The sequence below is a fragment of the Entelurus aequoreus genome, linkage group LG01 (assembly GCF_033978785.1).
Source record: "Entelurus aequoreus isolate RoL-2023_Sb linkage group LG01, RoL_Eaeq_v1.1, whole genome shotgun sequence".
NCBI lineage: Eukaryota > Metazoa > Chordata > Actinopteri > Syngnathiformes > Syngnathidae > Entelurus > Entelurus aequoreus.
In genome coordinates, this window is record NC_084731.1 from 41,165,648 (window position 1) to 41,191,515 (window position 25,868).

Genomic DNA, 25,868 nt, shown 5'->3' on the forward strand with positions numbered 1-25,868 from the left:
AGGCTTAAACACATGTACAACCAAGTTTTATTTGAAAAATAAAAAGTCTATGAGGTAGCGATTTGTCCAGGGTGCACCCCGCCTTCCGCCCGAATGCAGCTGGGATAGGCTCCAGCCACCCCCACGACCCTGAGAGAGGACACGCGGTCAAAAATAGATGGATGGATGGAAATACAATAAATAAGTAGCCTCACCATTTACTTTCTTGGCAGAAGAAATGTGTTACAGAATAATATTGTTCTGGCTAACTGAGAGACATATTATTTTTATTGGAATGTTTTAAAAATGTTGATCTTCTTCTGTTTGAATTTGTGAAAGTTTTTGTGTTTTTTGATGATATAGGAAAAAAAAAAAAGTGTTATGGGTGCGTGACGTCACAAACCGGACGGGACACACCTGTAACACATTTTGACTTCCTGTTCTCTTATTGCTTTAAGTATCGATCGATATCTCTGTCTAAGAGAGCGCAACCTGTAAGTTTAATGTACACAATTGAATAGCGTAGGCACTCAGACAGTAATGTATTTTTTACAAGTTTAGATCGGAGCGTGTTGTTAATTTATTGGAGAAAAACATTCATGTCTCTTGTTCTCATGTTAGCATTTAAGCTAGCTAGCACTGGCTTGATTCTCCAGTAACAGGTCCGTGAGTTTATCATCACGGTTTTACGAACATTTTAAAACAAAACGGTAATACTAGCAGGGAAGTTTTACCGTGGTTTGGTTTATCATCATACCGTTTATTGTTACATCCCAATTGTAAAGGTACAGTGGAGAAAGAGACGGCATTGAGACAGGGACGTCGCTTAGCCCTAGGTGTGTTTATTAATACAAGAGTATGACGTGTGGAACTAGCCAACATACGTGGTGTGTGACTATGTGCTACGATTAACTTGAGAGTGTTACCGGCAGGTGTTGAAAGTTCGTATTGTGAAGAATGCGGAAGTCCAGAGAGAGCAAGGCAGGCTTGGAAGTCTGTGGGCATGAGAGAGGTCGAGGACTGGAGAGAGGCGTACATGTCCGTGGGTAGGCGAAAGGTCGAGATCCGGGAAGGCAGCAAGAGGTCCAGGGGAAGTCCAGGGAGACGAGACACACATCTCGAGACAGAGGGGAGCTGCAGGATGACGACACAGGACAAGACACAATGAGCACAGAGGAGGGGAAACACAGAGAGCGAGTAGGCACATGGAAATGGAAGCTAGAGACATGTGGGCTTACTGCAGTCTTTCTCAAATAGTGGTCAGGTCCCCCTGGGGGGGTGGGGGGGGCACAGTGCAATGTCACGGAGGGGGTGGGCGTGTAACCTCGGGGAACATGCTTTTTTTGCTTTACCAGAATATGTTGAGCATATGTCACACTTGGCTTCACTGTAACCACGGTGGGGGTAGAGGAAAGACTAGTGTGTTGTTTCCTTTATTTTTGAAATGCTTACAATGTTATGCAGACGTATTTTCATAACAAATTTATCGACAAAATATACTATTTTTAGTCATGGTGATGAGTGTGGGGGGTAGGGGGGTTGGGCAAAATATGTTCTTCTTCCTAGGGGGGGCGTAACAGAAAATATTTGAGAAGCACTGGCTTACTGTACAATACAGGTAGCTACGTTCTGGCACTGGAACGCAGGACACGCTGGTCTAAGTAGTGTGTGGTGTCCTCATCAGCGAAAGGTGTGTTGATTGGTGAGTGAGAGGCTGGAGAGGAACGCCCGTGGGCGTGTCCAGAGGCGCGCTCAGATTAGCGCACTGAAGACTGCGCAGCCGCATGCGCTCGAGCCGTAACAAAAATAGTACCAAAACCTAAGGAAACAATAAATACAATTGTAAGACAGTCATGAAGGATCAAACAATGTACAACAAAACCATACTAAGATCGAATCGTGGATTTTGCAAACCGTTCCAGCCTTCGGTCACATGAGACTCAAATTTTGCTTTTGGACAAGAAGTCAACCTGACATGTTTGTTTGCGGAGAAATTTTGAATACATGAAACTTTGTGCTTTATCTTCTGCCCCTGATAGCACCATCTTTGACTTTGTAACTCTTTGAGAAGAGTCATTGCGTTATTCTTACAAAGCGTACACAAAAAGGTCAAACGCACACACACACACACACACACACACACACACACACACACACACACACACACACACACACACACACACACAAACACACACACACACAGCAAGTGTGCACTGTGTTCATTACTTGTGATGTCACTCCCTGCATGCTGAGTTCATGAATGGGATGTGGACAACATCTTCACCTTGGGATTGTTGCCTATGAGTGTGTGTTTGTGTGCTATGTGTGCAATACTGTATGTGTGCACCACCTGGCTTATTGTACACTATTACTTTCCCATGACTGTCTGTGTGTGTGTGGGTGTGTGTGCATGCGTGTCTGTATGCTCTGATATGTAGGCGCGTCCACGCAGGACTCGGACGCCATCGAGCCCGAGAAGCCCGTGGACGGCTCAGTCAAACTGGCCGGCGTGATCACCGGCATCCTCATGTTCATCATCATCCTCCTGGGCGTGGTCCTCACCTTCAAACGCAGGTTGGTCATCAGAGTCTAAGTTGTTTGTTTGTTTGTGACATATTGGAAGTTCCCACGTCTAACACAATCTGACTGAGCATCATGAGAGCTTATCCAAATTCGGCCATTTGCAGTCCGCAGGTTGTTTTTATTTATTCTATAGATACAATTCAACCCGGCCCTCATTTGAATTTACACAGAAAAAACAAAACAAAAAAAACAACAGCAAATAACCCAAAAGCCACAAATGTGTCAAATTAAATGTATATTGACTTTTGGTCAAATTCCAAATTGTTGGACTTAAGCCATGTTGGAGCACACTAGAGGTTCCATTTGTAACATCCCTCACTGGCCTCTTCATTAGGCACGCCATTTATTGTTTGTTCACACACAAACATGGAGCCTTTACAAAAATGATATCGATGACTTTTGATTGGCTTTGCCAGAGAACTACTCATTAAACAATATGTTGATTATTTTGTCCTTTATCACTTTGACAACTGTCTCTGATGTCATGGCCAGTGAGTGTGCAGGTGTCTCGATAATCTGGATATTTACTATGTATTATTATTAAATACATATATAATATAGTGTATTCAAACAAATTCGTTTTTATGTAGTTGATAAATGTTAATATACAAGGTATGTTTTATTAATCTACTATATATACTTAGTTTTTTTTAAATTGTATTTATGTTTTACATGATCTAATGTATTCTTCATGTATTTATTCATTGTTAATTGCTTTAAAATGTATTGTATAACATACCGGTGAAACACTAACTTTTTTTATATCTTGCGAAGCTTTGTTTATTCCCGCAATTACATTTACAAAGTGAAACTAATATATGACATGCAACTCAAGATATTTCAAGTCATCTGTTGATATATGTTTTTTTATGTGAATGGCTTACAGTTTATGAAAACCTCAAAATGAAAACCTCGGAATATTTGGATTGATCAAAAACTGTCAGCCATTATCATCAAAATTATTACAAATAAAGGCTTCATATATTTCACTTTGAATGTAATGAGTTTATGTCACATATTAGTTTCATATTTGAAGTTGAATTGCCGACATCAATGAACCTTTGCACAATATTCAAATAGTTTTAGTTTCACCTTTATGTATGTTATATTTGCATAACATATGTCTAGACCAGGGGTCACCAACCTTTTTGAAACCAAGAGCTACTTCTTGGGTACTGATTAATGCGAAGGGCTACCAGTTTGATACACACTTAAATAAATTGCCAGAAATAGCCAATTTGCTCAATTTACCTTTAACTCTATGTTATTATTAATAATTAATGATATTTATCTTTGTGGAAACACTGATCATCTTAATGATTTCTCACAATAAATATATATAGAAACAGATAAATATCAATTTGCAACACTTTATTTTTATATTTTCTCTAAGTGCACATTTTTCGAATTGAACATTTTCAAATGATCACTTCTAAGACAGTCTTGTGAAATCACAATATCCCATTTTAACAAGCGAGCCACTAACATTTTTTAACAAATCATGAATTACTTTGCACCATGTTTGTACAAATAATAACTCATGTAAAATACAAAAGTCAACTCTCAAATTTTTAAATAAATCATGTCACACTTTGAACTGGACACCAAATCTGTTATCTGTTTCTTTGTCAGTTAGTGAAGACCAAGTCTTTAAAATATTTTCTTGGATTTTCAAATTCTATTTGAGTTTTGTCTCTCTTAGAATTAAAAATGTCGAGCAAAGCGAGACCAGCTTGCTAGTAAATAAATAAAATTTAAAAAAATAGAGGCAGCTCACTGGTAAGTGCTGCTATTTGAGCTATTTTTAGAACAGGCCAGCGGGCTACTCATCTGGTCCTTACGGGCTACCTGGTGCCCGCGGGCACCGCGTTGGTGACCCCTGGTCTAGACCAAGGGTGTCCAAAAACATTTTTCACCAAGGGTTGCATAAAGGGCTATTTTGATATGTATATAAATAAAAAAATAATTAAATTAAATTAAAAAAAAAAAAAATATATATATATATATATATATATATATATATATATATATATATATATATATATATATACAGTATATATATATATATATATATATATATATATATATATATATATGTATATATATATATACATACGTTAGGTCAGGAAAAAACACAGAGGCTATTTCATCCCTACAAGCCTGTTTCTCAGGTTTCCCTGCACTTCAGGGGATTTTAAAAATAAAATAAAAATATATATATTCCGCTCTACCCCGGTATTGAGCACTGTATAATGGAAAAGCCACAGAAACCTCAACTATATATATATATATATATATATATATATATATATATATATATATATATATATATATATATATATATATATATATATATATATATATATATGTATATATATATATATATGTATATATATATATATATATATATATATATATATATATATATATATATATATATATATATATATATATATATATATATATAACTTAAAAACATACATTTAATATATTTAAAGACAAAACCTTATGTCAGCTTCATGTTGTAGCTGACAAAGTGTATCATATTAGCATCAAAGTTTCAGGTTATTGGCAATACTTTATGTAGTTTTGGTCTTTTTTTTCACATTTTTAGTTTTCTTTTTTTGTTGGATTCTATTTTGATATTATACTGCGAGCCAACGAAACTCCAAATGCGGGCCGCAAATGTACACCTGTGGTGTAGACTTTAAGAACACCCTGTAAATTACACATTTACCAGAATCCTGTGTTTACATTTATTGTTTAGTAAGCATTTTCAGGATACTAACTTATAGCTTCTTTAATACAAACAATTCCAATTATTGTTGATGTGTTCCATTAATGTGCAGATGTTTCAGCAAATGAAAAAGTTTTACATAAAGATCAGGATGGAAGTTAAAAAAAATACTTACAATAATGTAAATAAAAATATTTTGAGGAGAGGGGGATTTCAAAATAAAAGACAGCTAAAACGTTGAGTTTTTTTTCTTAAAAAGTCTTACATTTAATCCATTTCTTAAAGCAAAATTAGAAAGCAGTTTTATTTATTTATTCATCTTTTAAAATGCACACCTGCGCCATCACTTGCCTTTCTTTGCTCTCTATTTTTCTTCTTCTCTCCATCACACCTGGGTGCACACCTCACCTTCGCACGTGCACACCAGTTACACACTCTTCATTTGCTTGTTTGTCATCCAGCCATGTCTCACTTCATGTGTTGCATTGGTAGAAAGGATTGCAAATTTATGGTGCAATCACGCCAGTGGTGCAACTTTGCAACGTGTTCTAATTGTCTTTAATTGAGCTGCGGTGGTTAAGGCAATGAATTCTTACGCACGTCTGATGCAACACGTGTCATTTTTGAACGAGGAGGACAATAACTGCTTTTGTTGTTGATTTCATTAACATATTTCTCAGATGCTTGTCGCTCTTGAAAATCACAGTCACTTTCCTCTGCTCCTTGCATATATAATTTTCTACAGCAAGGAGCCACTCAGGCCTGTTTGTACTGGCACTTTTCACACCAAAAAAAACAAAACATCACATTTATGTAATGGTGTGGGAGGCTCGACGACATCTCGGCATCAACGTCTTAAAGGAATCAAAAACAAGTTGAAAGAGCAATCAGGAAGCTAAAATTCTCGTTTATTTCATGTGTATATACTGTATATCCAGTCCTGATCAAAAGTTTACATACACTTATAAAGAACATAATGTCATGGCTGTCTTCAGTTTCCAGTAATTTTTACAACTCTTATTTTTTTGTGATCGAGTGATTGGAGCACATACTTGTTGGTCACAAAAAAACATTCATGAAGTTTGGTTCTTTTATGAATGTATTATGGGTCTACTGAAAATGTGACCCAATCTGCTGGGTCAAAAGTATACATACAGCAATGTTAATATTTGGCGCTTTTAGTAGCCATCCACAAGCTTCTGGTTGAATTTTTGACCACTCCTCTTGACACAATTGGTGCAGTTCAGCTAAATTGGTTGGTTTTCTGACATGGACTATTTTCTTCAGCATTGTCCACACGTTTAAGTCAGGACTTTGGGAAGGCCATTCTAAAACCTTAATTCTAGCCTGATTTAGCCATTCCTTTATCACTTTTGACGTGTGTTTGGGGGGGACATCATATGGACAAAGATGAGACCTTCTGGAGGAAAAGTTCTGTGGTCAAATGAAACAAAAAATTAGCTGTTTGGCCAGTCCCTGCTTGGCACTCAGCATCAAGGGTTGGAATTGGGGTTAAATCACCAAAGATGATTCCCAGGCACGGCCGCCGCTGCTGCTCACTGCTCCCCTCACCTCCCAGGGGGTGATCAAGGGTGATGGGTCAAATGCAGAGAATAATTTCGCCACACCCAGTGTGTGTGTGACAATCATGTGTACTTTAACTTTAACTTAACAATACCCAGCAATAAGTTCGGAGGAGAAAAGGTGAGGCCTTTAATCCCAGGAACACCATTCCTACCATCAAGCATGGTGGTGGTAGTATTATGCTCTGGGCCTGTTTTGCTGCCAATGGAACTGGTTGTAGAGTTTTATAAATTATTGGAAACTCAAGACAGCCATGACATTATGTTCTTTACAAGTGTTTGTAAACTATTGACCACGACTGTATATATGATGAACATTGTGAACATTTTTTTTTTCTATTTAATATTTGTTTACTTAGTTATGGTATATTATTTATTTATTTATTCATTGTTCTGTTATAAACAGAGAACAAGGAAATGGGATACAATTTATATGATAGGAAAAGGGGTAGGATTAAATAAGCTCTCCTTCTTCCTACGCCTTTTCGGACGTGTTGTAATGAAACAACAAGAAATATGTGATGCATTACATTGTATGGTATGCTTGTTCGAAATAAACTGAAACTGAACTGAACATTACCACATAATTTGTTCAGAGGGTATAAATGACGACAAATGAAGATAGAATACTCTTAACGGCAACATGTAAGTGTAAAATAAACATCATAATTTGTACACTTTCTTGAATGTGCTTGGTCTATTTTGAACAAAGAAAACACTTTGTGGTTGTCTTCTTCATTTTTAAGTTATTACGCCATGATTTTACCATTTTTACCAGTTTTACCAGTCCGGCCCACGTGGGAATTTATTTTCCTCCAAGCATCCCCTGAGCTAATTTGACGCCCCTGATTTAGAGCGATGATAATGACAAAAACCGATGTCAAACGCGGGGCGTTGCTTTTTTTTCGTCAAAAGAAACGCTTCCTGATAAACACAGTTTGGCCAATCCCGGTCTAATGACACATTAGCTTTGTTGATCACATATTTTTTTCTTAAAGTGACACAAATACCAACTGACACAGTATCACTCATTGTGTTCCATAATGCATCGATGCTTCAGTATTGTTTGACCCATCCACAGTATATAGAGTAGTGCATCAAGACTTTTACTAAAATGCAATTAAATCTCGCTGAAGCTTATTTTTTGGCAGCAATGGAGACGTGTCAACACACCTACAGTCGAAACGTGCTGTTAAATTGAACATGTGTTGATTTACCCATAATGAAGCCAGAGTTTTATGTCGCCCCCTGTTTGGAAAGCTTAGTTTGCTGAGCTTTTAATGACATACTGTACATTCCAGGCTACAATTATAACTGCAGGCTCAGTAAACACAAATGGTAGACCAGTTAGAAACTGTAAAAACAGTCGTTAGGCCATGCTGAGCCTCACATGACTGATTATCGTCAGGTGTGTACATTTTTTTCCACATATTCTCATTACCATACTCGGCTTTTGAAATAATGCTGAGCTTCTAAACTTTTGATTGGCACCAGCAGCCAATTTAAGATGCTGTATGTCATAGTCAGTTAGATTGTGTTCTATCATCGTGACCCCGCCCTCTTCCTGGTTCAAACGGCAAGTCGTAATGTTTGTGTTTGGAGTCATTCATGGTCTCGCACTCCTGTTCAACAGCCACTGCATCCGTTTTTCGTTTTTTGTATCCTTTTGTATTGCAAAGATTTTTCCTTTGGGTGGGCATGCATGCTTGTACGAGACAGGAACATGAAAGCCAATCATATCCAATTGTACTTCTTTTTGATCTCAGGTGCCCCCTGGTTCCATAGATAAAACTGAATAGAATGCTAACGAGGGTGATTCCATTCTAGCGGCTGTTAGTCTGCTCGCAGAGGTTGCCTTACAGCGACCAATTTACCACAAAATATCTCAATGCTAACACGGGTAATTCCATTCTAATGACATCGCAATTGGTCCTCGAAAAGGCATGTGATTTAGCAATGCATTGTGGGTGCCGGGTTGCCATTTTTGCTAGACATAGGTTTTGTTAACATGTATTGTACCTGTGCTAATGTGAGAGCCAGCAGCAAACTGGATTAAACTGGATCATACAAAAGAAAAAAATCAAGGGACCGCACCAAGACTAACTGTACACTGTTCTAACGGCTGGCTACCTTCAAATCAAATAAAATCAAATCAAATCAAGCTTTATTTATGAAGCGCTTTTCATACATAAAAGAAATGCAACGCAAAGTGCTTTACAAAGTTAAAAACAATACACCAGTGACCCATATCCCCCATTATCACATACGTACGCACGGATACAGATACCAAACACAAACACACACCCACACACACAACATACACGTATATGCAACTATATGGACCAATGATTGCATGGCTGAGTACAGAGGAGACATGTGAGTAAACACTATCACATCAGCCATTTGCACCAGGAGGTCATCAGACCATGGCCACCAGGACGCTGACACAAAGGCGCCCCCACAAGCATGGCCGATAACCCCTGAGGCAGATGGCTCATCTGAGGAACGTTGGAAAATAAAAATAATACAACCTGTAAAATAGTAAGAACCATGTGTACAGATAAAGAATAAAATACGAGTAAGACATATGAACATTAATAGAAAAAATAAAATATATATATACCCCGAACGGGACAAGCGGTACAAAATGGATGGATGTATATGGAGGTCAGGAAAAAACATAGAGGCTATATCATCCCCACAAGCCTATTTCGCAGGTTTCCCAGATTTTATTGTATTTATTTTATATAAAATCCCCTGTCGAGGCTTGTAGGGATGAAATAGCCTCTGTGTTTTTTCCTGACCTAACATATATTCCGCTCTACCGCGGTATTGAGCACTGTATAACAGATAAACCACAGAAACCTCGACTATATATATATATATATATATATATATATATATATATATATATATATATATATATATATATATATATATATATATATATATATATATATATATATATATATAACTAAATAAAATCTTGCATAAATAATAGGATAAAAAGTAAAATCCAAATGACTTCAATAAAATAATTAATATCAGGTAAAAGCCAAATCAAAATTGGTTCAATGAAAATAAGACAAATACTGCACTGTTATAAATACAAGACATAAATATGGTTTCATTTAATACTTACTTTAGGCCAGAACATATGTAGAATATACTTTTAAAAAATAGTGACCTCTGGGATATTTAAAGGATGACTGAATAATGTGATGCAATGTGGGCAGCACGGTGGACCAGGGGTTTATTGCGTGTGCCTCACAATACGAAGGTCCTGATTTCAATCCCGGGCTCTGGATCTTTCTGTGTGGAGTCTGTGTAGAGTTTACCGAAAGGGACCAAGTTTATATTTTATATGGTATTGTTGTCAACTTTGAAGTGAGATTAGAGAAGGACTCAACCTGTGAAAAACGTGTCTTCAGTGTCGGTAGAAAAGATTCTGACTGTTGAGGATAAACATTGTGAACGTTTCTTTCAAAGGTGTTCTAGCCAAAGTTTTCTAGAATTTTAAGAAAACAAGTCCAGTTGAGGGCTAGTATGTGATGATTTTAGCTAGCTTAGTAAGGTCCTGGCTGGTCACCTGCATCCAAATTATGAGTGATGTAGTCAAACGTGGGCGAGCAATCAGTAGCTGATAGTATGAATGAGAACAATCAGTCAATCAGAGCCAGAAACAGTGAGTAAGCAGTAGGGATGATGTTTGATAAGAAATTATCGAGTTTGAGCCCATTATCGAATCCTCTTATCGAACCGATTCCTTATCGATTCTCTTATCGAGTCCAGATAGGTTGTTATATATGGAAAAAAAAACACAATATTTGGTTTAACAAAAGCTCACTTTTATTATATAAGAAAAAAATAAAATCTTATAAATAAATAAATATTGACTGTTACCCCCCTAAAAAAATAAATAAATGAAAATAAATATTGACTGTTGTTACCCAAAGTATATTAAGTGGGATTTTTCAGAAAAACAAATATATACAGTAACACAAAATCAACCTGTCTCTGTGATCACTATAGGTGTATAAATAATAATATAGTGTTAAATAAAATCAGTCCCTTGGGCACAAAAATAACTGAAAATAATACAGCTCTCCAAAAAGTGCACTTCTGCTGCTATTTGACATAACTGCTTGTTATGATGCTTTGACATTTTTGCACTTTATTTCTTTATTGAAAGAAAATTCTATGAAGAGAACATTTGTTTGCTATGTGGTTACAATGCTACAAAATGAAAAGTTCAAGCTAAAAAAAGAAATACACATTATTGAGTTAACATTGTTTCTTTATAGGGGGAAAGATGTGATGTTATGAGCCAGGGAATATAACAACTACACTACCCAGCATGCAACGGGAGTGACGAGCATGCGCGGTAGCCCCGAAAAGTGTTGTTGCATGTCGTCACCCGGCAGCTAAGAATGAGGTTATGAGCACGAGTAAACGTCAAGAACTCAGCCAACACGCCTCGTCTGCATTATTTATAATTAGACAGACAACACATATACAGTGTGATTTTAATATTTTTGACTGACAAAAATTGCCAATAAGAAATTAATGGTATCGGTATCTGTATCGATGAAAATGCAAGAAAAAGTATCGGTATCGTATCGAATCCTAAAAGTGTGGTATCGCCCATCCCTAGTTTCCGGTTGGTCGTAAAAGTGTTTGTCATGTGTTTGTACCCTGCTCAAATCTCTCAGTAAAGTTATTCATTGGATTATACCTTTTGTTTTGAACTTTATTACACCTTGGAGCGCTTTATCCGGTCCATAGTTTTTCCTGCTTTCGCTATCTGCACCTAATGACTGAGCTACGTGACGTCATTTCTTGTGATGTCCCACGGAGCATTTCTGGTCGGGACTCGTTTCGTTCCCAGGGATTCGAATAAAGAACCAACTCTTTTTCTTTACTATAGTGGTCTCGATAACAAGTACCGGTTCTCAAAAAGGGATTAGAGTCCGAGGACTCTGTTCTTTTCTTATCGAACAACCGGGAAAACCGGTTTCGAGTATCATCCCTAGTAAGTAGTAACATTGAGGAGTCATGTAAAGAAAAAAATATGACAGTTTTAAGGGCATGTTAAGGATAAATCCAAAGAATACAAAACATTAAAACAAAGCCTGGCCGGGGTCAAAGTTTATGCTAATTGGATGCTAACAAGGCTAACAGACTGTTGTGTAGCATAGAGTAGGATGTCAGCTGGAGGGCAGTAGGCTTATTTGAAAGAGGAAGGAAGCAGATAGGGATAAAATAAGAGGAGTTGTTTGTGTCGTATTCCTGCACAGAAAGTATCCCAGACGGGAGGACGTTGGCCGTATCATAGGGCGTCATTCATATTTCACATTTCACACATTTAGCACTGTTTCTCCCCAATCCAAAATGTCTCCCAACCCTTTCAGACCACATCAATTATTCCCGAGTAAAAAGAAAGAAAAATACATTGCGATCCGAGCACGCACGACTGTCAGATAAATCTTGCAGAGCGACGTTTACATGCGTTTCTCCTGGAGTTTATTTTTCAGGCAAGACAGGAGATGTTGCTAATAACAAAGCATACACGCCAGGAATGTTGGACACCAGTGAAGTCTTAATGGGAATGTGATGTTTCTACAGCCAGGAGGCCCTGAGGGCTCGAAGGGCTGCCGCCTGAGGTTCTACTTCTATCCAAAAGAAGACGATCAATAAATAATGAAGGCTGCCTAAAACATGGCCGATGCGAAGTCTGCACCGTGATGGAAAACACGTGTTGTTTAAACCTTAACCAGCCCTGATCGCCTTCATCTCAGCACATCCAAGTTCCCAAACCTGTGGCTGTAGTTGGTTTGCAAGACTGTAAACTAAATTAAAATGAGAGAAAAAGTTAAATTGTTGATACTAATAACTCTAACGTCCGATTTTTCCAATTTGTCGTCGTCACGTCGTGGCATTGCTGGTTTACGAGCAGACGAGCATTTTTGTACTTACAAGCAGACACAGTGTGTAGACAGAAAAGAGAGAACGGAAGCATTTTGCCTTAAAAACTAAAGATAAAGGTGAAGTTATAAGAGGTGCTTTAAGACCTGGCTAGCCATCTAGCGGCTAAAGTCCAGCCCCAGTCGGCAGTGTTTTAGCTACTTCTAAATTACTAATCCTCACCTCCATGGCGACAACTAAAGTATGTTTCTTACAAGTATCATCCCTGCAGGACGAGGAATAGCTAAACATGTTTCACTACACACCGCAGCTCATCGGCATCAAAATGTAAACAAACGCCATTGGTGTATCTACACCTAACATCCACTGTGATGATACCAAGTACAATAGCGTATCTAGTCGATACTACTATGATTACGTCAATATTTTTTGGCATAACAGCATTTTATTTCATTTTTTATTTATTTATATTATGTTTATAAACTCAGGAAATATGTCCCTGGACACATGAGGACTTTGAATATGACCAATGTATGATCCTATAACGACTTGGTTTTGTGGTATCATCCAAAACTAATGTAAAGTATCAAACAACAGAAGAATAAGTGATTATTACATTTTAACAGAAGTGTAGATAGAACATGTTAAAAGAGAAAGTAAGCAGATATTAACAGTAAATGAACAAGTAGATTAATAATTCATTTTCTACCACTTGTCCTTAATAATTTTGACAAAATATGAGAATGGAAAATGACACAATATGTTACTGAATATGTCTGCAGACTAAATTAGGAGCCTTTGTTTGTTTACTTACTACTAAAAGACACGTTGTCTTGTACGTTCATTATTTTATTTAAGTACAAACTTGCAATAATAAAAAAATGATTAACGTACCCTAAGATTTTTTGTTAAAATAAAGCCAATAATGCAATTTTTTTGGTCCCCTTTATTTAGAAAAGTACCGAAAAGTATCAAAATAATTTTGGTACCGGTACCTGTACCAAAATATTGGTATCAGGCTAACACTAATGGAGAGTTTCTATTTTTTTCGGAAGCCGGTGAAAAAGTGACGTAATTTTGTGTAGATGGGGTAGTATGCAACATACACAAAACAATCTGGTTAAAGTTTCACAATAAAACAACTCATCGCTTAATAATATCTTAATCAGCCAAAATCAGGGAAATAAATGACAAAAGCAAGCAAAATGGATTTTCTGCCGGTTTGTTTGTCTCACATTCTAGTTGTGCACAATTTCACAGCGAGACCATGTCTCATACAGGGAGCCCCAACAACGCATCACAGATGGAAGGCGGAGTACAGAGACGAATCCATTGCAAATCTGGTGTAAAAATAGTATTAATATGATGTGTCACCAATAAACACACACTTGAGATGCAGGCTGTTTCACTATATACTGTATAGCACGATCATCCCTCGTTTATTGCTGCTAACTTTTTTCAGGCCTTACCTGTGGTAAACACATTTCCATGAAGTGGGATTGATATTAATAAATAGCATTCTGTGTTGTTAGTATTGTGTGTCCTGCATGGTCATTCCACATCGCTCATGTCAAAGGCTCACCAATGTGGAGATGTGGGATTGATGAGGCAGGAGTTAAAGAAAAAGTGCATCAAAAAGTTGTTCAGCCAAAAGTTTGTCAACTTGATTGTCGCGGTTAAGATGGCGGCAAGATTAACCGCCGTGCTGTTAGCATTGTTCACCCTTGACTTTAAAACGGAAGTCTCGCTTGGTGAATATCTTTAGCGGACGTCACAACATAATAATAGAGTGCTGCACTGTAATACTTATAAACTTTAAATAAATAAATAAAGCTTTAAAGAATATGTGGTGAAGCTGTAATATTTGACGTGGGGAAAGACAACTGTACAACGTTTTAGCATGTCATCAATGGATTCAGTGTTGTAAACATTTAAAGTGTAAAAATGGCCCAGCATCCCTTCTGTGGAAATTGGTACGTCATTGACACCAATGAAAGTGGACTCAAACAGCCACAAATGAGACTAACAGCAAAAAGGTTCAGATAAACTATTAACAAATGTTAAAAAAAGAATGCTGTCAAACAATTACTTTTTAAAATCAGATTACTCTGTTTAAGCCTGCTCAGTGGCCTTGTGGTTAGAGTGTCCGCCCTGAGAGCGGTAGGTCGTGAGTTCAAACCCCGGCCGACTCATACCAAAGACTATAAAAATGGGACCCATTACCTCCCTGCTTGGCAGTCAGCATCAAGGGTAGGAATTGGGGGTTAAATCACCAAAATGATTCCCGCTCACTGCTCCCCTCACCTCCCAGGGGGTGGAACAAGGGGATGGGTCAAATGCAGAGGGTAATTTCACCACACCTAGTGTGTGCGTGTGACTATCAGTGGTACTTTAATTTTAATCACACTTTTGTGTTTTGATTATTTGCGATTAATCGCAGTATATTATTTGCCTGCATAATTTAAATAAACTTTGAAAAACGAAATGCAATTTTACTTCCAAATTGTCATACAGGAACAATTTTCTAATGTTTTACTTGAATGAATGTAATTTATTTGCTCATAACCTGCGCACAGTTTTATCTTAAGTTCAGTCAAGGTGTATTTTAAAGTGAAATAGCAACACCCCAGTCAGTCTTTTCACTCATCTTTGCATTGACCTGATCACTGACCGTAAAACAACGTACTCCACCTGAATGAAAATGTGCTCAAAATAAATTGTGCAATTTATCTGCTTGATTATTTGTTGTGATTAATCGCACGAGGTAAAAGGTTAACTTTGACAGTCGTAAAAAAATTACATCTCCTCATATTTTTTCACTAGGATTGGGATAGAACATATATACCATATATTGCACTCGCTATATCATGTTTACAATAATAATTATACAGTTTGTCACAAATAGTGCAAAGATGAGGTGAATACTGTTATCTTCTTAAGGATGTTTGTATTCCTTGTTGGAGAGTTAAAAAAGTCTAAATCAAGATGTCAAACGTACGGCCAGAGGGCCGAATCAGGCCCGCGAACAGGTTTTATCCGGCCCGCGAGATGAGTTTTCCAAGTATAAAAATGAGCTAAACATTTTGGATGAAAGAAACTGCTGTTCTAAATGTGTCTTCTGGATGTTGCAATAGCAATTATTTGTATCTCCTGCTGCAAGAGCGTGCATGACTTCAGAGGAGGCGGAGCTATGTGTTGTGTTAAGACCGAGACAAGACTTCCATGTTTGGACACTACGTACTTACGCTGCTTATTAGGAATAGTAATGATACAACATGTGGATTTATACACTACCGTTCAAAAGTTTGGGGTCACTCAAACAATTTTGTGGAATAGCCTTCATTTCTAAGAACAAGAATAGACTGTCGAGTTTCAGATGAAATTTCTCTTTTTCTGGCCATTTTGAGCGTTTAATTGACCCCACAAATGTGATGCTCCAGAAACTCAATCTGCTCAAAGGAAGGTCAGTTTTGTAGCTTCTGTAACGAGCTAAACTGTTTTCAGATGTGTGAACATGATTGCAGAAGGGTTTTCTAATCATCAATTAGCCTTCTGAGCCAATGAGCAAACACATTGTACCATTAGAACACTGGAGTGATAGTTGCTGGAAATGGGCCTCTATACACCTATGTAGATATTGCACCAAAAACCAGACATTTGCAGCTAGAATACCACATTAGCAATGTATAGAGTGTATTTCTTTAAAGTTCAGACTAGTTTAAAGTTATCTTCATTGAAAAGTACAGTGCTTTTCCTTCAAAAATAAGGACATTGCAATGTGACCCCAAACTTTTGAACGGTAGTGTACGTTCATGCGGTGATTGCCAAATATGTTGTTAGTAATGTAATCTGTGACATTCCTACCCAAATTAATGCTTTTGATAATTGGTACATTTTGTGTTATACTTATAACTGGGGACACATTTTCTCGACACACTTTAATATGCTGAAATAAAAAGTATCCCCTTCTAACTTCATGTTTGATTATTAAAATGAGTCCAAAATCACACGTTTTGTAGTAAATGATGCTACATATGTATATAATAAACCACATGATGTGAGTACATCAGTTGAGGAAAATGAGTCAATTTCATTAATAGCATCCTGTGATTTGATTTCTGTATTATTAATTTTATATTCTGATAGATAAAAACATTTACATTAATGAGAGCATTTTAAAACTGTGCCATACTCAATTCCACCTATTTGACTGATGATCATTATCACATCATTTATTTAGAAAGTATAAATAACGACAAATGAAGATAGAATACTATTACCCGCAATATGTAAATGAAAAAAAAAAACATTATGATTTGTACATTTCCATAATATACTTAGTCTATTTTCAAACAAAGAAAACAAACTGAAGTCGTTTTATTTTTTTAGTTCTTATGCCATGATTTTACCAGTCATTTACATTTTACAGTCATTTACATTTTCCTGCATGTGGCCCCTGAGCTAAAATGAGTTTGACACCCCTGGTCTAAATGTCCCCATGTGCTTTTGTTTTTTTCAGTATGTGAAAAAAGTTTGAACAGCCTGTGTTAGATCGCAGCTTTGCACATCTTCAATAATGAAGCAATCAAACTCTAAATTAAAATTTGTACAAAAAAAAGTCAAACACACACACACACATGATCATGCTTCTCCACAAGAATAATTAGCAGTTCACATTTGCGAGGTTCATATCCTGCCCGCAAAAAAATAAAAAAGGAATTGTTTCTCTCCTATTGTTCCAAAATATGGCAGAAAGCAAGGTTTGGAATCTTAAATTATCATCTGTCATTGAAAGAATGTTCCAAAAAAAGTGTAACAGCAGCACATTCTGTAATTAACATCTTGCAAAATACTTCCTTTCTTTTTTTTTCTACAAAGGTGGAAATTATAAATGTCTTTCACGTTAGCTTAAAATGTTTTTTTTTTTTTTTCAACTGTAAATGAAATGATGAAAGATAAATTGTCAAGAATATGAACCAATGCGGGGGGTAAAAAAGGACTTATGCTCACTCTCATGACCTCTCTGACTCAAGTCTCTTGCCCTTTTATGTCTCTCTCCATCCTGCTTCCTGGTTTTGGCTCCGCCCCCTCCTGCCTTGCCCTGTACCTGCCTTGCCCTTGCTCCGATAGAGAGATTCACACATGGAGAACTCTGAGCGTGGGGTATCGTATGTTTGCTTCTCAACATCAGCTCCTCTCCTCTTTTTGTTTCCCTTCACATCCATCTTGTCTGGCTACACAACACACTTGTATCACTGATGCGGCGCAATTTGTGACGTTTCAAGTGGTGCTGGGAGGAGGATCAGAGTGCACGTGCTCTGCAAACTAGTCGTGCGCACAAACACACCTGTAACGTAGCCGACCAATGTGATCGCTCCTCTACGGTTACATTTCACAGACTTTCCCCATTGAAGACAATAGAAAGACACCAAATTAGTGCAGACATGTCTTTGTATGTTGTTAGGGGTGGAATTTGGCTGATAATCAATTTGCAATACAAACATGTAGGTTTTTTACAGACTATAATGTGAATGCTTCTCTACAGTTATGTTTGGGGTGAACACAAGTGTGTGTGCAACGTGTGTGTGGATTTCGTTGAATCAGAATCAGAAATACTTTATTAATCCCCGAGGGGAAATTAAAATTTTCAGCACAATCCCATTCAAGAGCAGAAAAACATTACAGGGAGACAGAACAGGGTCTGCCAACTTCCGGCGCCCCTCACAAAAAAAGGTGAGAGGCCAAGCCTGGGCCCCTGGAGAGGGAGTCCAGACTGAGGCCAAGGGGAAAAAAAACCTCATAGCCATAGCACACATAAACATGTGTGTAAGAGGGAAACATCAAAGAACACAAAGGACATTCAAGCCATTAAAAGAGCAGAGCTGATGCAACCAGCCACTTCTACATACAGCTACAAAAGTAAAACAACAAAAAAAAACATATACACTGTGGTGGTCTCTGCGGTGTTGCACGCCATCGTCTGCTGGGGTGGGAGGAGCAGACCCAACAAAGCAACCAAGAGAGCCGACTCCACCCTCGGCCGCCCACTAACTCTCGGCCAGTGTCCAGTCCGCATGGATGTATTGATACAAACACATAAACACGCACAACATTGCCGACTGAATTGCAATCGCTCCTTCACAGTTACATTTCACGAACTTTCATAAAAGAAAGACACCAATTAGTCGACACGTGTGTGTTTTTGAATGGGGATACTGCTGATAATCAATTCACAATACAAGCATGTGTGCGTTGTGATTGCTCCTGTACAGTTACATTTGGGGTGAACACAAGTGCGTGTGCAGCGTGTGTGTGGATTTCGCTGATAACCGATATCAGAATCAGAAATACTTTAATAATCCCGAGGGGAAATTAACATTTTTAGCACAATCCCATTCAAAAGCCGACAAACATTAAAGGAAGACAGAACAGGGTCTGCCAACTTCCGGCACCCTTTACAAAAAAGGTGAGCGTCTAAGCCTAGGCCCCTGGAGAGGGAGTCCAGACTGAGACCAAGGGGAAAAAACCTCGTAGCCATAGCACACATAAGCATGTGTGTAAGAGGGAAACATCAAATATCAAAAGACATTAAAGCCATTAAAAGAGCAGAGCTGATGTAACCAGCCATTTCTACATAGAGCTACAAAATTAAAACGAAACAACAACAACAAAAAAAACATTCACTGTGGTGGCCTCTGCGGGGTTGCACGGCATCGTCTGCTGGGGTGGGGGGAGCAGACCCAACAAAGCAACCATGAGAGCCGACTCCACCCTCGGCCGCCCACTAACTCTCGGCCAGTGTCCAATCCGCACGGATGTATTGATACAAACAACATTTTTGACTGAATTGCAATCACTCCTCCACAGTTACATTTCACAAACTTTCATAAAAAAAATAAAAAAATAAACAATTAGTCCACACCAGTGTGTGTTTTTGAATGGGGATAGTGCTGATAATCGATTCTCATTACAAACGTGTGCATTGTAACAGACTACAATGTGATCGCTCCTCTGCGGTTAGGTTTCACAAACTTTCAAAGCAGAAAGTAATATAAAACACCAGATTAGTGCATATGAGCAGTGCACATGTCGGTGTTTGTTGTTGGGGGTGGAATTTGGCTGTTAATTAATTCACATTATAATAAACATGTATGCATTTTAACAGACTATATTGTGATAGCGCTTCCATTTAGGTTGTGCAATGTGTGTGTGTATTGTGGTGGATTTCACTGATAATCATTACACCAATACAAACACATACACAGACACTATATTGCCAACGGAATTGCTCTTACACAGTTACATTTCACAAACTTTAGTAATTAGACAACAATTAGTCAGTGTGTGTGTATTTGTGTGTTCTATGATTGGAAATACTGCTATGTCTATGAATGTTCTCATTCATCCAGGTCATTGTAATCTCAGGGCATTCAATCAATCCCAACGGGACTGTTTGGTTTGTCTTAGAAGACGTTTCGCCTCTCATTTGAGTAGGCTTCATCAGTTCAAAAGTGCAAAAAAAAACAACCCGGATGTGTCACATTAATATGCGCTCATATCTCGCCAAGGTAATATGTCTACCCAAGCCACCTTGGGTTTAAGACAGCATGCGCCTGTCTTAGTGATGAAACTGCAACACGCCTCACTTCTTCATAAAATTAAAGATTAAAGATTAAAGTACCAATGATTGTCACACACACACTAGATGTGGTGAAATGTGTCCTCTGCATTTGTCCAATCCCCTTGGGGAGCAGTGGGGAGCAGTGGGCAGCAGCGGCGCCGCGCCCGGGAATCATTTTGGTGATTTAACCCCCAACTCCAACCCTTTGTTGCTTAGTGCCAAGCAGGGAGGTTATGGGTCCCATTTTTATAGTCTTTGGTATGACTCGGCTGGGATTTGAACTCCAACCTATGCCTCATTTACATCCGGTGTGTAAATGAGGCTTTTTAAAGTTCACTTTTAACAACAACAATGTGAGGTCAAGTGAACACACTTCAAAGTGTGTTCACTTGAACGGCTTTCATCCTCCTCTGGTTTGTAAGAAGGACAATTGCATCTCTGTGGTTGTCCTAGCGACCACCACCATCTCTTGCTCTCCTGGACTAGCCAGGGCACGTGTTTTGTTCTTACTGTCTGCCTCAGTGCTAGGATGTGTCATGCAAGTGTAAAAAGAAGTGGAGCACTATATTTTTCTGGAATGTCTGAGCTCAGGGCATCAAAACTCACATACTGAATGTATCTATGCGACAAAACTCTCCTATTGTATTATTCCTATTGTAGGTAAGTAGGTACAGTAGGTATTTATTGTCATTGCACAAGTATAATAAAACTTTGTTTTCAGCACAAAGCCATTCAAGATTAGACAAACAGTGTACAGGGTTACAGAACAGGAACGCTGATGGGTCGCCACAAGGCGCCCCGTAAAAGATGGGAAAAAGGTCAACGCTGGGGTAGGATGAGTAAAAAAATACAGTCTAGACTGGGACCCCCTTAGGAGCCCAGTCTGGAGTGGGAAAAAACCTCCATAGCAAAGCACATATACATATTACAACATCTCGAGACAAGCAACAGAGGGGAGGGAGTTGGGGCCACGGTTGCAGGCTGCAGCTCTTCAGGTGCTGCCAATCCGTCCATTACCCCTAAGGGATTCGCGTCAAGGGCGTTGGTTGGGGGGTTGGGGTATGTGTGTGTAGCATACATTTTTTGTGAATACATGTGTGTGTGTAAGCCTGAAGCGTGTCTCTATTCCGCGGCCTTGATGTCGTGCAGTCGCTAGTCCGAAGTCAACAACAACAGGTGTGTGTCCATGAGAGACAAGAAGGGAGTTTGTTGTGTCTTCCCCGCACTGTCCTTCGGGAGATTCTGGAAGCCAGGGAAACAATCCAAGTGCCTATTTTTATTTACGCTCAACCATTGTTGTAGTTCTCAACCCCTTCGGACTATGTAATGTGTCATTCACGCCATGCAGGCCATTTACTGAAAGATTGCCGCTCAAAATGCCCACATTTCCCATAATTCCACAATTTTTAGGAATTCTACATTTTGTAAATTTGTCATACCATTCCAACCTGAAAACATTCAGCTCATTCAGGACATTGAGACTAACAATTTTCCACAAACTGTACAAAAAACTCTCAACGTCTCCTAAATTATACATTGTCTATCATAAAAATCCCCTTTCATCTTAAGAATTAAGGCTGTCCCGATACAACGTTTTCACTTCCGATATCATAACGATATTAAAGCCTTGAGTATTGCCCAATACTGAATTAAACATAATTGTATTATGTTGTAGTGTGGAAAGCAGTGTTGTCCCAATATGTGGGCTCTGTACCGAGGATGTCGTTGTGGCTTGTGCAGCCCTTTGAGACACTTGTGATTTAGGGCTATATAAATAAACATTGATTGATAGATTGATTGAATACCAATATTTTGGTACCGGTACCGGTACTAAAATTATTTTGATACTTTTCGGTACTTTTCTAAATAAAGGGCACCACAAAAAATTGCATTATTGGCTTTATTTTAACAAAAAATCTTAGGGTACACTAAACATATGTTTCTTATTGCAAGTTTGTTCTTAAATAAAATAGTGAATATACAAGACAACTTATCTTGTACTAGTAATTAAACAAACAAAGGCTCCTAATTTAGCTGCTGACATATGCAGTAACATATTGTGTCATTTACCATTCTATTATTTTGTCAAAATTATTAAGGACAAGTGGTAGAAAATGAATTATTAATCTACTTGTTCATTTACTGTTAATATCTGCTTACTTTCTCTTTTAACATGTTCTATCTACACTTCTGTTAAAATGTAATAATCACTTATTATTCTGTTGTTTGATACTTTACATTAGTTTTGGATGATACCACATATTTGGGTATCAATCCGATACCAAGTAGTTACAGGATCATACATTGGTCGTATTCAAAGTCCTCATGTGTCCAGAGACATATTTCCTGAGTTTATAAACATAATACACATTTTTAAAAAATGAAAGAAAATGCTGTGATGCCAAAACATATCGACATAATCATAGTAGTATCGACTAGATACGCTATTGTACTTGGTATCATTACAGTGGATGTCAGGTGTAGATCCAACAATGGCGTTTGTTTACATTTTGACGCTGGTGAGCTACGGTGTGTAGTGAAACATGTTTAGCTATCCCTCGTCCTGCAGGGATGATACTTGTAAGAAGCTTACTTTATTTGTCGCCATGGAGGCGAGGATTAGTGATTTTGAAGTAGCTAATACACTGCAGACTGCGGCTGTACGTTAGCTAACTAGCCATGTCTTAAAGCACCTCTTCCTGAGGGCGTTTCAGTGTTATAACTTCACCTTTATCTTTAGTTTTTAAGCCAAAATGCGTCCGTTCTCCCTTTTCTGTCTACACACTGTGTCTGCTTGTAAGTACTCTGTGTGTGTGCACTGCCGAACATGCTCGTCTGCTCGTAAACGACGTGATGACGACGACGGGTGGGGATGAGTTTTGGGGGATGACCAGTACTTTTTAGAGGCGGTACAGTACCGAATATGATTCATTAGTAATGCGGTACTATACTAATACCGATATACCGTACAATCCTAGTGGAATGTTAGAAAAGGTGTGACCAAGTGTCAAACAGAGAATGATGGGTAGGTTTAAAAAACTGTTCGGAATGGATTTATGCCGTTTTTCTTTGCAACACCAAGTGGGCACAATCATTCATGAAGTTAAACTCCCGGCACAGGAAGTGAAATGATGCGTTTGTTACTGGATATTTTTTATATGCTTCTGCCTTGGAGACTTTGTTTGTGTTATTGATATGCAACTATAGTTATTTGATACTTGTTTATATTGACAAATGTGCTGTTTTAGACTGCAATATTATTCAATTATTGTTATGTGTCTGTCGCTGCTAGCTCCTATTAGACTACAGTTTACCATGTTTACATTTTGTAAATGACCACCTTGTGTGTTTATTTGGAGAACATTTACATGTCAACTGGCTGTCCAGCTTTGCACAAGTAAACATGCAGCAGGACTGTCTATTGGACATTTGACATGCAAGCCAATATAATCTGATACTGATTTTTTTTTTTTTGCTTAAATCAGACCAATATCCGATATTAAAATCGGATCGGGTCACCACAGTTAAGAATTCTTGCTTCTTCCACATTTGTCAATCATTTCAAACCCATCCAACACCAAAAGACCCAGCTGATTCCAATTTTTCAGGCTTTGTGTTTTTCAACATTCCCCATATTGTTGTTTTTTCCAGGAATTCCCCATTTTCGCTCCCCAAAAATGACCATTGAAATTAGAGATGTCTGATGATATCGGACAACCGATATTATCGGCCGATAAATGCTTTAAAATGTAATATCGGAAATTATCGGTATCAGTTTCTAAATTATCGGTATCGGTTTCAAAAAGTAAAATGTATGACTTTTTAAAACGCCGTTGTGCACACGGACATAGGGAGAAGTACAGAGCGCCAATAAACCTTAAAGGCACTTCCTTTGTGTGACGGCCCAGTCACATAATATCTACAGCTTTTCACACACACAAGTTAATGCCATGCATACTTGGTCAACAGCCATACAGGTCACACTGAGGGTGGCCGTATAAACAACTTTAACACTGTTACAAATATGCGCCACACTGTGAACCCACACCAAACAAGAATGAAAAACACATTTCGGGAGGACATCCGCACCGTAACACAACATAAACACAACAGAACAAATACCCAGAACCCCTTGCAGCACTAACTCTTTCGGGACGCTACAATATACACCCCCTAACCCCGCTCACCTCAACCTCCTCATGCTCTCTCAGGGAGAGCATGTCCCAAATTCCAAGCTGCTGTTTTGAGGCATGTAAAAAAAATTATGCACTTTGTGACTTCAATAATAAATATGGCAGTGCCATGTTGGCATTTTTTTCCATAACTTGAGTTGATTTATTTTAGAAAACCTTGTTACATTGTTTAATGCATCCAGTGGGGCATCACAACAAAATTAGGCATAATAATGTGTTAATTCCACGACTTTATATATCGGTATCGGTTGACATCGGAATCGATAATTAAGAGTTGGAGAATATCGGAATATCGGATATCGGCAAAAAAGCCATTATCGGACATCTCTAATTGAAATAAATGTTCCCACATTATAATTCAATCATCAAATAATGCACACTAACAATGTTCCAAGTCACTAAATAATCGTACTTATTTCATGATCACACATTTTCCTTCCAGCTTGAGCAATTTAAAAAATAATGTCCACTTATTCAGTAATTACCTTTGTTATTTGTGACTTTTAGTATTATCTTGTTTGTTGATGGAAAAAAGGAGTTAAGTTTTTTAGCTGCCTGATATGTCACTAATTTCATTCTTCGTCTTCATTTCACACACACACATACACACACGCACACACACACACACACACACACACACACACACACACACACACACACACATACACACATGCGCACACGCACGCACACACAGAACATGGTTGAGTGGTTTTGTCTACACCATATTAATATTTATGAGCAGTTTTAACAGCTGCAGCTTTTACAGCGACGCTGGGGGCGCAGTGCACTTTATTAACATCCTGAGAAGAAGAATGTTGGTAAAAAGCTCTCACCGAGTGTCAGTCAAAGTAGATGAGGACCATTCTGGCCAATATTGGCAAAAAGAGGAAGCGGATCCGCTGGGGAATTTGTGATTTTTGTTTTTGTTGTTGTCTGTTGTTGATGTTTTACTTGTATTAGAGAGGCAGTCTCATTGTGTGCATGTGTGCGTGCGTGTGTGTGTGTGTGTGTGTGTGTGTGTGTGTGTGTGCGTGTGTGCGTGCTCTTGGCAATGGAGGTATGGATCGATCATTCCAACCTGTCATCACACCACACATTCATCTCTCCTTTCATCTCGTCTTCTTTTGCTCTTCTTTCCATCTCTCTCAGCGGGTGCACTGAAGCTGTCAGATGTGCTCCTCTCCTTCTCTTAACAGATAAACATATTTTATTTTGCTTTATTTTTTTTTGTGGTAATGCTTTCATTT

At 38.2% G+C, this 25,868-nt stretch overlaps 1 protein-coding gene across 11 annotated transcripts in view; it reads left to right on the forward strand.

Moving 5' to 3' along the window:
- ptprt (protein tyrosine phosphatase receptor type T) overlaps positions 1–25,868 on the forward strand; it is a 541,100-nt gene that overhangs the window by 356,717 nt on the left and 158,515 nt on the right. For 6 of the 11 annotated variants that reach the window (XM_062050801.1, XM_062050812.1, XM_062050826.1 and 3 more), the window contains one exon: positions 2,418–2,553. In XM_062050801.1, the coding sequence (XP_061906785.1) occupies positions 2,418–2,553 (136 nt within the window). Of the gene's footprint in view, positions 1–2,417; positions 2,554–17,937; positions 17,971–25,868 lie in introns of all 11 variants that reach the window. The other 5 variants (XM_062050776.1, XM_062050836.1, XM_062050792.1 and 2 more) reach the window with 1 other exon arrangement.